General features: G+C 44.0%; 1 protein-coding gene across 1 annotated transcript; it reads left to right on the forward strand.

Moving 5' to 3' along the window:
• The first annotated feature begins 11,808 nt into the window (after positions 1–11,808).
• Positions 11,809–12,663, forward strand: LOC121776757. Its single transcript, XM_042173927.1, has one exon. It carries the CDS (start codon positions 11,809–11,811, stop codon positions 12,661–12,663), a length of 855 nt encoding a protein of 284 aa, XP_042029861.1.
• The last annotated feature ends 1,785 nt before the right edge of the window (positions 12,664–14,448 follow it).

Consider the following 14,448-nt stretch of genomic DNA (forward strand, 5'->3'; position numbering starts at 1 on the left):
ATCCCTAAAGTAGTATTTCGCCTAACTCTTGATCTTCATTCTTTGAGCCTTGGTGACGTTGGGCACTTCTGGAAGCTCTCCCGAAACTAGGTAGTTGGCTAGGTCCTCATACCATGGCTCATGTCCTACTTTTTCTTTCCCTTTTGTTGTTGTATACTGGCCAGTGAGCTTCATTACCTCTTCCTAATCAATTTTTCTGACGGCAAAAATCACTTCACACAAGTGTTCCTCCGGGAACCGGTCGTGCACTTCCTCGCTGCTCCCATCTTGCACTATCCTACTCAAATGATCCGCTACATTATTCTCGACTCCTTTTTTGTCTTCCACTTCCCAATCGAATTCTTGTAACAGGAGTACCCATCGGATCAATCGGGGTTTTGATTCTTTCTTGGCAATCAGGTACTTAATGGCCGCATGGTCAGTATAGACGATGACCTTGGATCTTAACAAGTACTACCGAAACTTCTCGAATGAATACACCACGGCCAGCATCTCCTTCTCAGTGGTGTCATAATTCCTTTGAGCTTGATTCAATGTTTTAGATGCATAGAAGATCACATATCTTTTTCCTTCGATCTTCTGACCCAGAACAGCTCCCACTACATAGTCGCTGGCATCACACATCACTTCGAAAGGATGATCCCAGTCAGGAGTCCGGATGATTGGCGCAGATATAAGCTTTTATTTGAGAAGGTTGAAAGCGGCTTTGCACTGTTCATCAAAGATGAACTCCACCTCGTTTTGAAGGAGTCTGGTAAGGGGTTGGGCGATTTTGGCCAAGTTCTTAATAAATCGTCGATAAAATCTTGCATGCCCCAAAAAATCCTGTATTTCCTTCTGGTCAGTAGGGAATGGCAGCTTGGATATGACGTCCACTTTGGTTTGATCCACCTAGATACCTCTCTCTGACACCACGTTCCCTAGGACGATCCCTTCTATGACCATGAAATGGCACTTTTCGAAATTCAAGACTAGGCTCTTGGTGTTACACCTCTCCAGAACTACGTTCAAGTGATGAAGGCACGAGTCGAAAGAGTCTCCGTAGACTGTAAAATCATCCATGAATATCTCTATGCACTCTTCGATCAGATCGGAAAATATGCTCATCATACATCGTTGAAATGTACCCGGAGCGTTGCACAGACCGAATGGCATGCGTCTATACGCGTAGGTTCCAAATGGGCAGGTGAAGGTGGTTTTGTCCTGGTCTTCAGGGTCCACGTAGATTTGAAAATAGCCGCTGTACCCATCTAAAAAAGAGAAGTACTTCCTTCTTCCCAGCCAGTCGCTCCAACATCTGATCGATGAACGGCAAGGGAGAGTGATCCTTCCTGGTTGCAGCATTCAGTTTGCGGTAGTCAATGCACATCCGCCAACCAATGACTAGCCTTGTTGGTATCAGCTCATTTCTCTCATTTTGAACCACTTGGATCCCCGACTTCTTGGGGACCATGTGAATGGGGTTGACCCACTCGCTATCGGGCACCGAATAGATAATTCCCAATGATAGCAATTTCAAAATTTCCTTCAATATCTCCTCCCGCATGTTAGGGTTCACCTTCCTTTGCGAGTCTCGATGTGCTTTTCCTCCTTCCTCCAGCCTGATGTGGTGCATACACACATCGGGGCTTATTCCCACCAAATCTGTAAGGCTCCACCCAATCGCTCTTTTGTTCTTGCTCAGCACAGTCAGTAGCCTTGCCTCTTTCTCTTCCGTAAGGCTGCTACTGATAATCACAGGATATGAGTCTTCTTCCCCGAGGAAGGCATACTTCAGGTTTGCTGGTAGTTTCTTTAAATCAACTTGCGGGGGAAATGTGTATGCGGGTAGAAGGCTCCTTGCAACATTCCCCTCTTTTTCCAATTCATCATCTGAGAGTCCCTCCGTACTAGCTGGTAGCTGAGCCCCTGCGGCTCCAACAAATTCTGATTTCTGACAAACGTTCTTAATTGCTCCTTCTATCTCTTCATCATTCAACCCTTGGCTACTAATCAAGTCGCACCATGCAGCTGCTTCTACATCAGCCTGTCCATATACATCCAATGCTTGGAGTTTTTCCTGCAATAATTCGGTCCCAAGAAAATCTTGGACTAGGGGGTCAATTACATCAACATAGCATAGATTTTCAAAATCGACAGACTTCTTCATGGCCTCATTGATGTCAAAGGCGAATTTCTCTCCATGAAAATCAATGCAAATTATCCCCTCAACCATGTCCATGATTGTGTTAGCTGTTCTAAAAAATGGTCTCCCTAACAATTACCGCTAGACTCCTTAGCTTCAGACTCACTCATCTTGATCACATAAAAGTCAACAGGGTAAGTAAAATTATACACTCTCACCAATACATTTTCCAACACGCCCTCAGGATTTATGCATGACCTATCAGCCAGGTGGGTTAACACCCTAGTGTTTGACAACTTTACTCCCTTCAACCGATTATAGATTGCAAATGGCATGACATTTATAGATGCTCCCAGATTACACATTACATGCTCGATTTTTACATCTCCGATAGTTATGGGTAAAGTGAACATACCCGGGTCGGCTCGTTTGGGCGGTAGCTTCTCCTGTATAATTGCTGACGCTATCCCTTCCACCATGATCTTTCCATCCTCCTGGGCTTTCCCGGCTATGAACTCCTTGATAAAGTTTTCAAGCGGGAGTAGCTTCATGGCTTGGAGGAATGGTATGGTGACATCCAGCTTCCCGAAAATGGACATGCAGTCCACTGGGTTCTCCTTCTTCCTCCTTGTCACGAATCGGTAAGGGAATGGTTTTTTCCCTTTCGCCTTTTCTACCGGTTCTTTAATAGCCTTCTTGGAGTCTTTCTTGGGCACATTCTAGGCTGGAGTCTGTGTGGTGGGTTCCGTTTCTTTAGGAGGGTCTCCCCTGGGCAGTACGCCTTTGGTTTCATCTTTTTCCAATGGTGTTTCATCCAAAAAAATGAATCCTGCATCTGTGGTGGGTTCCGTTTCTTTAGGAGGGTCTCTCCGAGACGATGTCGCTCAGTACCTTCGTTTCACTGGGCTCTCCACTGGGCTTCTTCGGTTGGGGTCTATCATAGGCAGTACCGGACCGCAATGTGACCTTGCTCACGTTTGCCTTCTCAGGTACATGGACTGTAGATGGTAGTTTCCCTGAATTGCCTTTCAATTCACCCATCGAATTCGCCAGCTGGGCTAATTGCCTATTCATCATATCTATGTTCGCCCTATGCCCCTTCTGGGCATTCTGCATCCTCTGCACTACTTCATTATTGGACTGTAACTCACCTTTGATACTCTGTTGCGAAGCGAGCATTTCTCCTATCATGTCCTCCATAGATCTCCTTGACTTGTTAGGATATTGGAACTGATTCGGACCTTGGTGCTGGCTATACTGGGGGTTTTGGTTGGGTTGGTAATTCTGGAAGTGTTGCTGATTCTGGTTAGGTGGGTAATGGTTGTACTGGGCAGGAGGGTTGTACTGGTCTTGGTGATAATGATTCTGGTTCTGGCTTTGGAACTGGTTCTGGTTCTGACGATGTTGGGGACCATTACTATGCTGATTTTGGTAATTTTGGTAGTTCCTTTGGTGGGGTGGTATATAAACAGGGTTTGAGTTTTGGTTGTGGGGTTGTTGGTTCCTTCCTGACCAGTTGGATGGGTGGTCGGGATTTGCTGGGCCACGGTTGGGATTTTGGTTTGGGTGGGGGTTGTATTGGTTCTGACCTTGACCTTGGTTTTGGTTTTGGTTCCCATCTCCCCATCGAAAATTTGGATGGTCCCTCCATGGTGCATCCCGCTGTCTCCCCGGGATCCAATTCCGACTAGAGTTATAGTACCCTGCAGCATTGACTTGCTCCATATTGACGAAGTCATTCGGCTGATCGTAGGTTGGCCCTTGATTTCCCTACTCTGCACCCTTGTAGCTCCCAGTTAGGGAAGGCGGTGACATGTTCTTCTCGATCGCGCTCAAGAGTGCCTTTTTCAGCTCTTCCATCTTCAAGTCCATCTTCTGCTCTATCTTCTGCTCCTGGTCAGCGGACGAAGCACTCGCAATTCTTTCTCTGCTGTATCCATCTCTCGAATTGTCGTACTCCTTCTTCGCGCTCAAAAGCTTCCCTAAGACCTTTTTCGCTTCGCTGACCCTCAATTGCGTGAAGCTTCCTCCTTACGATGAGTTTGCTAAATCCTTTGTTGCCTTATTCATCCACTCATAAAAGGTGTGATGTATCTCTATATCTGCCATACGATGGTTTGGACATGCATCCAAAAGGCTCATATACTTTGCCCAATAATCACTTAAGGGTTCGTCGTACCCTTGCTTCACACTGGTTATCTCTCTCTTCAGCGCACTCGTCTTTGATGACGGGAAAAATTCACCTAAGAAGGCTGACTTGAAATCGGCACAACTCTCAATGGAGTCGGGTGGTAGTTGCATGAACCATGTGTTGGACTCCCCCTTTAGGACGAACAGCAAGTCCTTCAATCTGTAGTCATCCTCGGTCGCCCCCGTTGGCCTTCTCTGTGCCTTACAAATCTTACAGAACTCATGAAGGAACTCGTAGGGCCCTTTATAGCTCTTTCCACAGTACGTGGGTAGAATTGCGAAAATATGGGGCTTCACATCGCAGGCAGTCTGTCCTGGAGTGACAACTATGGCGTGCGGCGGTTCTCCATCGGCATGCGCATTCAGCGATCCGATCTTTGGATCATCTTCTACTTGAGCAGCCATCCTCCTTGGGTTACCTTCCAATTGTAGCACTGGTTCTGGTATTCCTCCTTCTATGGTGTCTTGCTCTTCGTCACTACTCGAGCCTAGGTCAGACAGAGCTGTCGACAGGACAGAACGAGTGGTCACGAGTATAGTCCCTCGTTAGAGTATCTGATAATGCTCATTTCATGCATCGGTTTAAGGGTGAAATACATGCTACTTGATCGGTTTATCGCGCAAAACAAGTGTTAAATGTGCAGAAATACCGCTTAACCAATGCAGCAAGGCCAAACTGATCAAGCAAGTACAAAAGGCGATAAAAGGCCAAGAATCGGGGGAGTTGATCAAGGGGGAGCGATCAAGAAGTTAGGTGGGGACCGCTGACTTCTAGAAGAAGAACACGTGAGGAAATGAGCTGGATATAGCGCACCATTCTGTTATCAAGGACGACGTTCTAGAAGGGGACACGTGCTGGAATTTGAGACGCAAGGACGGAGTTGAGTCACGAATCTGTTACCAAAAAGCGTCGTCATTCTAGAAGAACAGCACGTAGCAATCAATGAGTTTCTCACTCTCAGAATGAGCGAATATTCCCTATCAAGATCGTTATCCAGCTGGCGGCCGAATCGAGCTTATAAATAGAGGGTGTGCCACCACAAGAAGGCATCTGAGACTTTTCTTTCCATCTAGTTTAGCTTAGCTTAGTTATTTAGTTTAGTTCATCTGTCTAGCTTAGTTTAGTTCAGTTCTCTAGCTTAGTTAGATAGCTTAGTTTAAAGGGCGACCGAAAGGGAGCGCTGCAGAATACTCATTTCTGTTAGCGTTATCTTAAGTTTCCCGCTGAGATTTTTCTCAGTTTTTACCGCTTTCTTAGATTCCAAAGTGTTAGCTTAGTTTAAATTTCACGTTGTACTCAGCTTTTAGTTTAATCAAAGTTATTTTTGCTTTTAATCCGCGCATTTACTTTTCTGTTATTACCTGTAATTCACTTGATCCAGTAGTTAAATTTCCATTGATCAAGCTAGCTAGTTTAATTCTGTCTAGATTAAAACCAGTAGTTAAAAAAACTCCCAAGGTAAAGCATGGCACCAGCCAACCCCCCTGTTCACTACTCACACACTCGACACACTAACTTCTCTGTGGGATCGACACCGAACTTGCCGCTTTACTGTTAAAGTTGTGCAAAATTGGGAGTTATGAATTACTTTGGCAATGCGGAAAGGGCGAGAGCTAGATTGCATTGATTAAGTGGCAACGACATTTGCTAACTGATCCAATCGGTTCGGTTATCATTCCATATAACTTGATCCGCATTCTATTCGTGTTTTCGACCTCTTTCCAAGTCCTTCCAAAATGGCGCCGTTGCCGGGGAAGCATGGTGTTACTTTATGTTTGTGCGTAGTGCGTAGGTGTATATAATTTTGTTTCTCATTTTTTTTATTTTTCATGCTGTTGATGAGAAGGTACCACCAAGGCGATTACTGGAATCATCCCTTGATATACAGAAGAACTAACACTCAGTGGAGAGTCCAGGAAGCCGGTGTTGTCAACACTCGTCGCAGAGCCGCATTAGAAGCAGCAGCAGCCACCGAGCAGAAAACACAACCACCACCACCAGAACAAACAGAAGCAGAGATGGTCGTTGTCGCTGATGACTCGGGAATCGGCTCTCTACACGCTCATGATAAGAGAGAGCCCTCACATGCCATCGCCGCAACTCCTGGAATGCGGACCATCACAATCAAATCAGGAGTACTGGCCGTTTTGTCCCATTTCTATGGCCTTTCGAAGGAATGTCCGTATGCTTTCCTGGAAGAATTCTGTAGATACTGTGATATTCAGCCCGTGCCAGCTGGATCCACGTCCGAAGATTACAAGCTTAAGGCTATTCCCTTCGTTTTGAAGGGCGATGCGGGTGTCTGGCTGTCAAGGCTGCCGGAAGGATCCATCAGGACGTGGGCTGAATTCCGCATGAGATTCTTGGATCGCTTCTTTCCAGCGTCTAAAACAAGTGCCCTGAAAAGGGAAATTACAGAGGCGAGGCAAGAGTACGATGAAACCCTTGGCCAATATTGGGACAGATTCCAAAGTTTGCTTCAAGCATACCCAAATCACAAAATGGAGGAGAAGGAAATATACTCTGTTTACTACGGTGGACTCACTATAAACAGCAAGAACAATCTCAACCTCGCTGCTCAAGGGGACTTCTCGAAAACTGCATTTAGCTAAGCCAAGAATATACTGGAGAGGCTGATTGAGGGCTAAGCGGTCGTACGAAACATCTCGAGGGCAATACAGAAGAGGAGCAGTGCACGCAGCTGAGGTGCGCAACGATGAAAAGTTGGAGGCTCGATTTGAGCAGATAGAGAAGAAAGTGTTGGAAGCAATAGAAAAAACGAGACCGCCGCCACCACCTGCACCGAAGGAGACACAGTATGTGCCGCAGCCGCCACCGCCAGAATAGCATCATTACTATTACTGCAAGTTTCCCCCTGAGGTAGAGCAAGTAAACGCCGTAGGCCACTGGAACACAAATGGAACTGGATCCAGGGGAAGCAGAGAGATGCTCCGTGGAGGGACCACCCCAACATCAGATGGACTGATCAGAATCAAAACCAACAACAACAGGTACAGCCCTCTGACGGGCAGTCCAACTGGCCAGCTCGAATCTTGGATAGACCAAACACTGGAGGAGATAGAATGCAAGGAGGTCAGGTAGGTTGGTTAAGTGGACCTCAAGGGAACTGGTCAAGTGGAGGACAGCCTATCTGGTCAAGCCGACAACAGGAAGGAGAATGGGGATACCAACACTGTAACATCCCAAAATTTTTGTGACTTTATTTTCAAATGGGTGTCGAATAAAAATTTCCTTTTATGAAATTAATTGTTTCTATGTGATTAAGTTGATTATATGAAATAATTGTTATGAGTGATGTGGAATGAAGTATTGTCTAGTTGTTATATGCTCCAATGTGAGGAAATTAATTAAGTGAGATCATGCATTTTATTCTAGCCAATTTAATGGGATATTTTCGGCCTCTTCAAAATTATTGGAATTAATAATCTCTTCTTTGATTTAATTAATTGTTTTGGGATTTTTATCCAAATTAAATCCAAACCAAATTATCCCTAATTTATGCTACATGAAATTCGAACTCTAGCTATTTTTTTTGGGAGTTTCGAAAAATCCCCTATTTAATAGGGGGATGAATTATTTTGCTTTGATTTAATTGATGCCTTATTGATTCCCTTCTTTTATTTCAAATCCAATTAAATCATGCCACATTTTACTTCCTCACTCTAATTGAATTAATATTTGAAATATTTCCTTGTGGCAATTAAAGCCAAATTTTCGCCCCTTCCCTATTTGTGGAGAAATTGTATTTGTTTCCTACTGTTGTGGAATCCCTTTTTATTCAAATAAATACCTATGTCTAATTAATTGGGGATGTGAAATATTGTCCTTCTATTTTTGTCTCCATCCCACACGCCCCCTATGCCTTATTTTTTTTCCTTGTGGGAATTTAATTATTTGTTACCTATTTTATGGGAGCCTTTTCTCATAAAAGAAATTACCAAATTTAAATCCTCTTCTATTTAATTGAGGATTAAAAGATCGCAAGATTTATCGGGGGGAAAGTGTGTTGTCGTAAGAACTTGGATGGTTATGTGTTTTTGATTGAAATCATGTGATGTTGGATTGGAATATTGGTGAATGATGTGATGTGCAAATATGTGAATGAGAACCTTGTAAGCATGATTATGTGTTTTCGAGCATGAAAAATCGGTGTTTGTTTGATGGAAGATGAAAACCCTATGTTCGAACTATGAATCTGAAATCTGTGGTGCACGACCAGTAACTTATGATCTATAATTCACCCATCAAACGAACGAATTTTGATATGAAATTTTGACTGAGTAAAATTCAAGGTGTTTCCTATGTTTCGTGTGAATTTCAGCCCTTTTTATCGAAAAATGAATTTTTATTAAATATTTGAAGTTGACTGCGCAAATCTGCCAGAAACTCGTGTTCTCGCCAGGAAGGTTTCGTTTTCTGTTTGACTGGCCAAATGACCTCCGATTGATGTGATTCTTGAACTATATATAAATTTGAAGTTTCTTCTGAGTCGTGTTAAATTTACAGACTTTTTTGGCATTGGATGAATTTATGGTGAATTTTTCAAATGAACTGCGCAGTGCTATCAGAAAGTATATGTTCCGACCAGAGAGTTTAATATGTGATATAACTGACTAAATGATGTGATTTCAGTGCGAAATATTGTATGGATGAACTTGAATGTGTCTTCCGTGTTGTGACCAAAATTTAGCTTCATATGAGGTCGGGTGAATTTATAGTGATTTTTACAAAACGGTCGCACAGTTCTGCCAGTTTTCTGCCTTGTTAAAAATACTCTTATTTTCAAGTTTAAAAGTATTATATGATGCATGTATGTCCAAGGTACGTGTTGAATGATGTGATCACGTGAGATAAGTTGAAATATATTACGGTGTGTCTTTCCATCTTTGTGACGTATGTTGGGGTTGGGTAATTGAGAAAGACGATGAGAGAGAAACGTTAGGACATGCATAGTAATGTGTTTTTGGTGGAAGGCTGACTTGTGTTGTCATTTACAAGGGTGATTGTGTATTCATGAACTCGGGGAACGAGAGTTGCCATAAGTTGGGTTGTGAATTGTTAAGCGAACGAGGTGGGCTTTCTTTTCAAACCTCTTTATTTTTCAGAAAATACTATGTGAAGTTATAAGGGTGGTTTAACTTGTTATGTCATGCCATGTTGTTTTTGTTATGAGATTGTGTGCATGATGCCTAGTTCGTTTGAGTTTACTCCGTTAGGCTATATGGCTGTGTTGTGAAACGAATTCAGGTCTGAGTAGGGCCGCTAACCCTACCAGGCTGTGTACACTGGTGGGATCGTGAGCCGTCCTTGCTAGTCGGCCGGTCTCGTGGGCGAATAGTGTGGCCACACTTTCGTCGCACTGTGATTGTGATTGATGGATTGATGTGGAAAATGGGGAGATAAATTTGTCTGGCCAGACTTGAATTTTTGTGTTTCTCATGATATTTCTTACTATATAAAACTCGAGATCATTGGTATGGATGACATAACTTATTAAAATGTTTTCGGCATGAGCCCATTGAGTACAACAAGTACTCAGCCCTGCATATTATTTTCCTTATGTGCAGGTTGAGCGGGATGTTGCGGTGGATGTTGAGCTGGCTTAAGTATCTAGGATGCATTGTGTCTTCATACATAGGCATTATCTTTGACTCTCCTTAAACCTTATTGTTTCGCTGCTATAATTTGAACTATGTCTCAAAACCTTAACCTTCTCTTTAAATTTTGTGTTTGAACATGTATGGTGGTGTTAGGTTTTAAACTAGTATTTACGTTGTCCTTTGAAAATGGTGTTTTTCGAGATTTAAGTTAAATGTTTGTTTTACCTTAGTTATTAATTGTTTTATTTCATAAGTCAAATTTTTCCCGTTGCTCTTTTAAAAGTATTTTACCTTAAGTCTTCTCAAAAAATTTTTATAACCTTAAACTTCTTAAAACTAGGTTGTTTTCCTTTCTTAAGTTAATTAAGTCTTCTTTTAAACTGTTATCCATGCATGTCGGTCACGATCGCCGCAGTTGTGGTACCCCTTTGTATGGGCGGTCGTGGCAGAGTGGTATCAAAGCTTTGTTCTTTCGCTCTGGTCCGAGAGTTTTCTTTTACTTTGAGTCTAAGTTAGTGAACCCTTATTGACTAGAAGTGTCATGAAGGCTCAACATCCACAGCACCACGCTCAACCAATGAAAGCGAGGTACGTTTTATTTGTTGAAGGCATGTGAGATAGATGCATGAAATGGATGATGATATGATATGACGTTTGACAAGTTTATGCATGTGAATGAATGATATGCATAAGGATGAGTTGTAATGGAATGAATATATGAGCATGATTGGCTTGATAACTTAAGCATGTACTATGTGCGTAAATATGATGTTATAATAGCATGATTGCGTGGAATACGAGTATGATTGACGTGATAATTAAGACATGTATTGTATGTACAAAGGTGATATCGATATGGTATGAATACGTGTGAGCATGAACTTAGTGATGTTTCTAAATGTGTATTATGCGCGAAAATACTACAACGATAGCATGCAAAGATATGAAACGTTAAGACAACGACAAACTTTCAAACTACGCGACCAACTTAAGAACCTTTTCAAACAAACAATAATACAATTTGGTGATTTAAAAGAAACTTTCGTCTTTACGTAGATGGTACGAACGAAACGAACCGAGCTTAAGAGTAGTCATTATAGTGCCAGAATGCGACAAGCGATATACGATTACGACCACTATGAGAGAGAGGAAGGCAAAGCCTTGAGAGAGGTTGTCGCCCGTTTTGAAACCCTATGGCGAGACGTCTGCGGGTACCATGTATCGGCCTATGGAGGCATATGAAGGCTAATTGAGTTGATGCCCGACAACTGGGAGTCTTGGATGGAAACAACAGCCAGTCGGTTCACGTGGTACGAACTAAGAAACCAGATGATGGTCGGCGACATGAAAGGTTTCCTGAAGGCCCTAACGTGTGCTTTGATTGACTCACGTTCCGAGCGACCACCGTCGACAGAAGAAGGGAAAGATGAAACAGTATGGGAAGACAAAGACGTGATCGAGGTTAAACCCACGGCAAAAAGAGAAGCAGTACCACAAGAAGGGATGGTTCCGGGTTTTGAGGATGATTATGTGGAAGATAGCATGGATATCGAAGAAGCCCTCCGCATGGTTGACGAGTATGACGTAGAAGAGGACCCAGAGGAAGGAGAAGACCTGGAAGAGGAAGAGGATAACGATGGATAGTTAGATGCCGTTTTGTTTTCTTAAGTTGTTATGAAGATGGCAGTAGTGCCTTTTTGTTTCCAAACGAGTACTATGTTTTTCCTTTCCACGTTATCTATGCAAGTTCCACTTTTCGCATAATTGTACGTACTTATTTTTTATCGCATTGTATCGCACGCGTGCATGAAAGTGGTGATGTTTTAATAACGATGTTCTCACAACGATGCTAACCTGTGATTTAGATCAACATGCCCCCAAGACGTAGACGTGGTCCGCATGTGGAGAACAACGTGGGGGAACAGACAGAGGGAGGTGTCGGGAATCCGCCTCCACCACCACATCTACCCCAACCAAACGAAAGGGAGTACATCAAAGCCTTCCGGAAAGAGAACCCACCCAAATTTGATGGATTGGGAGAACCCCCAAAGGCGGAGGCATGTGTACGCGACCTTGAGCGTATCTTTGACTTTATGGGATGCACGGATAGGGAACGCCTGGCCTGCGTGACTTATCAACTGACAGGACCCGCTGATTTTTTGTGGGAAACCAAGAAAAGAACCATGGACCCCGCTCGCCGTGAGGCGCTTACTTGGGAAGAGTTTAAGGAAGAAGTTTACAACAAGTATGTTCCCATGAGTTATCGGCGGGCGAAGGTAGTGGAGTTTCACACCCTAAAACAAGGAAACATGACGGTCACGGAGTACGACCGCGCCCTATGTGAGATAACCCGTTATGCGCCAGAATTGGTAGAAACAGACGAGAAGATGGTTGCGAAGTTTTGTTCCGGCCTTAGACCCGAGATAAGGGTAGCTGTGGCCAGTCGAAGGGGAATTCCTTATTCTGAGGTGTTGGGTTGCGCTCTAGACGTGGAAGAAGCGCTGCCCAAGAATGAGAGGACAACAAATCCTACACCGTCCGCACCACCATCGAATTTTAGAGACAAGAGGAAGTGGGATGAAAACCGAGCTCCTTTTGACAACAAGGGGCGTTTTTCCACTTTTCGGCAACCGCAGAATCATGGGCGCCAAATTGTGCCACAACAGAGGGGAAACCCGCAGAGAGCACCCTACTGTAGTCGGTGCTCCAAGCATCATATTGGGTAGTGCCGAGTTGGAGGCGTTCGATGTTATGCCTTCGGCGGGAATGGGCACATGTCTCGAGAGTGCCCAAATAACAACAAGGGTGGAGCGAAGAATGGGCAAGGACAGAGGCCACCCCAACAGCCACAACCAATCCGATAAGTGGCCCCACAGCAAGCGAGGGCATATGCGCTAAGGGGAAATCAAGGCCAGGAACCCCAAGCCATCAAGGGTTAGGAGAATTTGGCAGGTATGGGAAAGCTCCAACAACTTCCTATTATCGTGTTGTTTGATACGAGTGCTTCGCATTCTTTTATTTCAATGTCATGTGTGAATGCCTTAGAACTCGTTACTGCTAAGCTTGAACTGAAATTGAATGTGTCTTCACCGGTTAGAGGATTGATTGATATTGTGAGAACTTGCTCGAACATAGAGTTTGTGTTAGGAGAACTAGGAGTAGTGGCCCAACTTTTGCATGTTATGCCTTTGGAGAATGTAGACATAATCTTGGGAATGGATTGGCTTACCAAGAACCACGCAACGATTCACTATAAAGAGAGACAGATTTCTTTTCAAGCCCCGGGCGAAGAACCGACTATCTTGAACGGGATCTCCATGAATCGACGAACCTCCATAATCTCTGCTTTGCAAGCAACTACGATGATAAGAAAAGGGCGTCCGACGTATCTTGTGTACTTAAATGGAGAGGAAAAGAAGGAGTTGAAAGTGGAAGACGTGGCAGTGGTGCGAGATTTTCCCGATGTGTTTCCTGAAGCTTTGCCAGGACCGCCGCCCGACAGACAAGTGGAGTTCGCCATTGACTTGGAACCAGGGTCAGCGCCAGTATCAAAGGCGCCATACCGAATGGCCCCTAAGGAGTTGGCCGAGTTGAAGGTACAGTTGCAAGAACTGTTAGACTTGGGTTTTATTCGACCCAGTGTGTCACCGTTGGCAGCGCCAGTTTTGTACGTTAAGAAGAAGGATGGCACGATGAGGATGTGCATCGATTATCGTGAGCTCAATAAGATGACCTTTATGAATAGGTACCCACTGCCGAGGATTGATGATTTGTTTGACCAACTTCGAGGAGTTGGCGTATTCTCGAAAATGGATTTGAGATCAGGGTATCATCAACTAAAGGTCCGACGAGAGGATGTGCCTAAGACGGCTTTTCACACTCGTTATGGCCATTATGAATTTGTCGTGATGCCTTTTGGGCTGACCAACGCCCCAGCCGTTTTCATGAACTGATGAACAGAGTTTTCCACGAGTATCTTGACAAGTTTGTGTTAGTCTTCATCGACGACGTGTTGGTATACTCGAAGAACGAGGAAGAACATAGATGGCATCTACAAACAGTGTTGGAAACGTTGTGAAAGGAGATGCTTTATGCCAAGTTCAGTAAGTGTGAGTTCTGGTTGACTCGAGTGAACTTTCTTGGTCGTATTGTGACGGCAAATGGAATTCAAGTAGACCCAGCAAAGGTCGAGGCCGTGCCGAATTGGAAATCGCCGAAAACGCCAAGTGAAATCCGCAATTTCTTGGGATTGGCAGGATGTTATCGACGATTCATTGAAGGATTCTCTAAGATTGTGAGACCGATGACGCAACTACTAAAGAAATGAATTAAGGTGGTTTGGACGCCAGAGTGCGAGGCGAGTTTCCAACTATTGAAGGAGAAGTTGACTACAGCACCAGTCCTAGCAGTACCCGAACCCGACAAGGACTTCGCCGTCTATACGGACGCGTTGAAAGTAGGACTAGGATGTGTGTTAATGCAAGATGGGAAGGTGATCGCGTATGCTTCCC

Source organism: Salvia splendens, chromosome 18 (genome assembly GCF_004379255.2).
Source record: "Salvia splendens isolate huo1 chromosome 18, SspV2, whole genome shotgun sequence".
Lineage (NCBI taxonomy): Eukaryota > Viridiplantae > Streptophyta > Magnoliopsida > Lamiales > Lamiaceae > Salvia > Salvia splendens.

What these genes read in the sequence shown, in the direction of transcription:
- LOC121776757 (XM_042173927.1), top strand. Translation starts at nt 11,809, where the DNA reads ATGCCCCCAAGACGTAGACGTGGTCCGCATGTGGAGAACAACGTGGGG.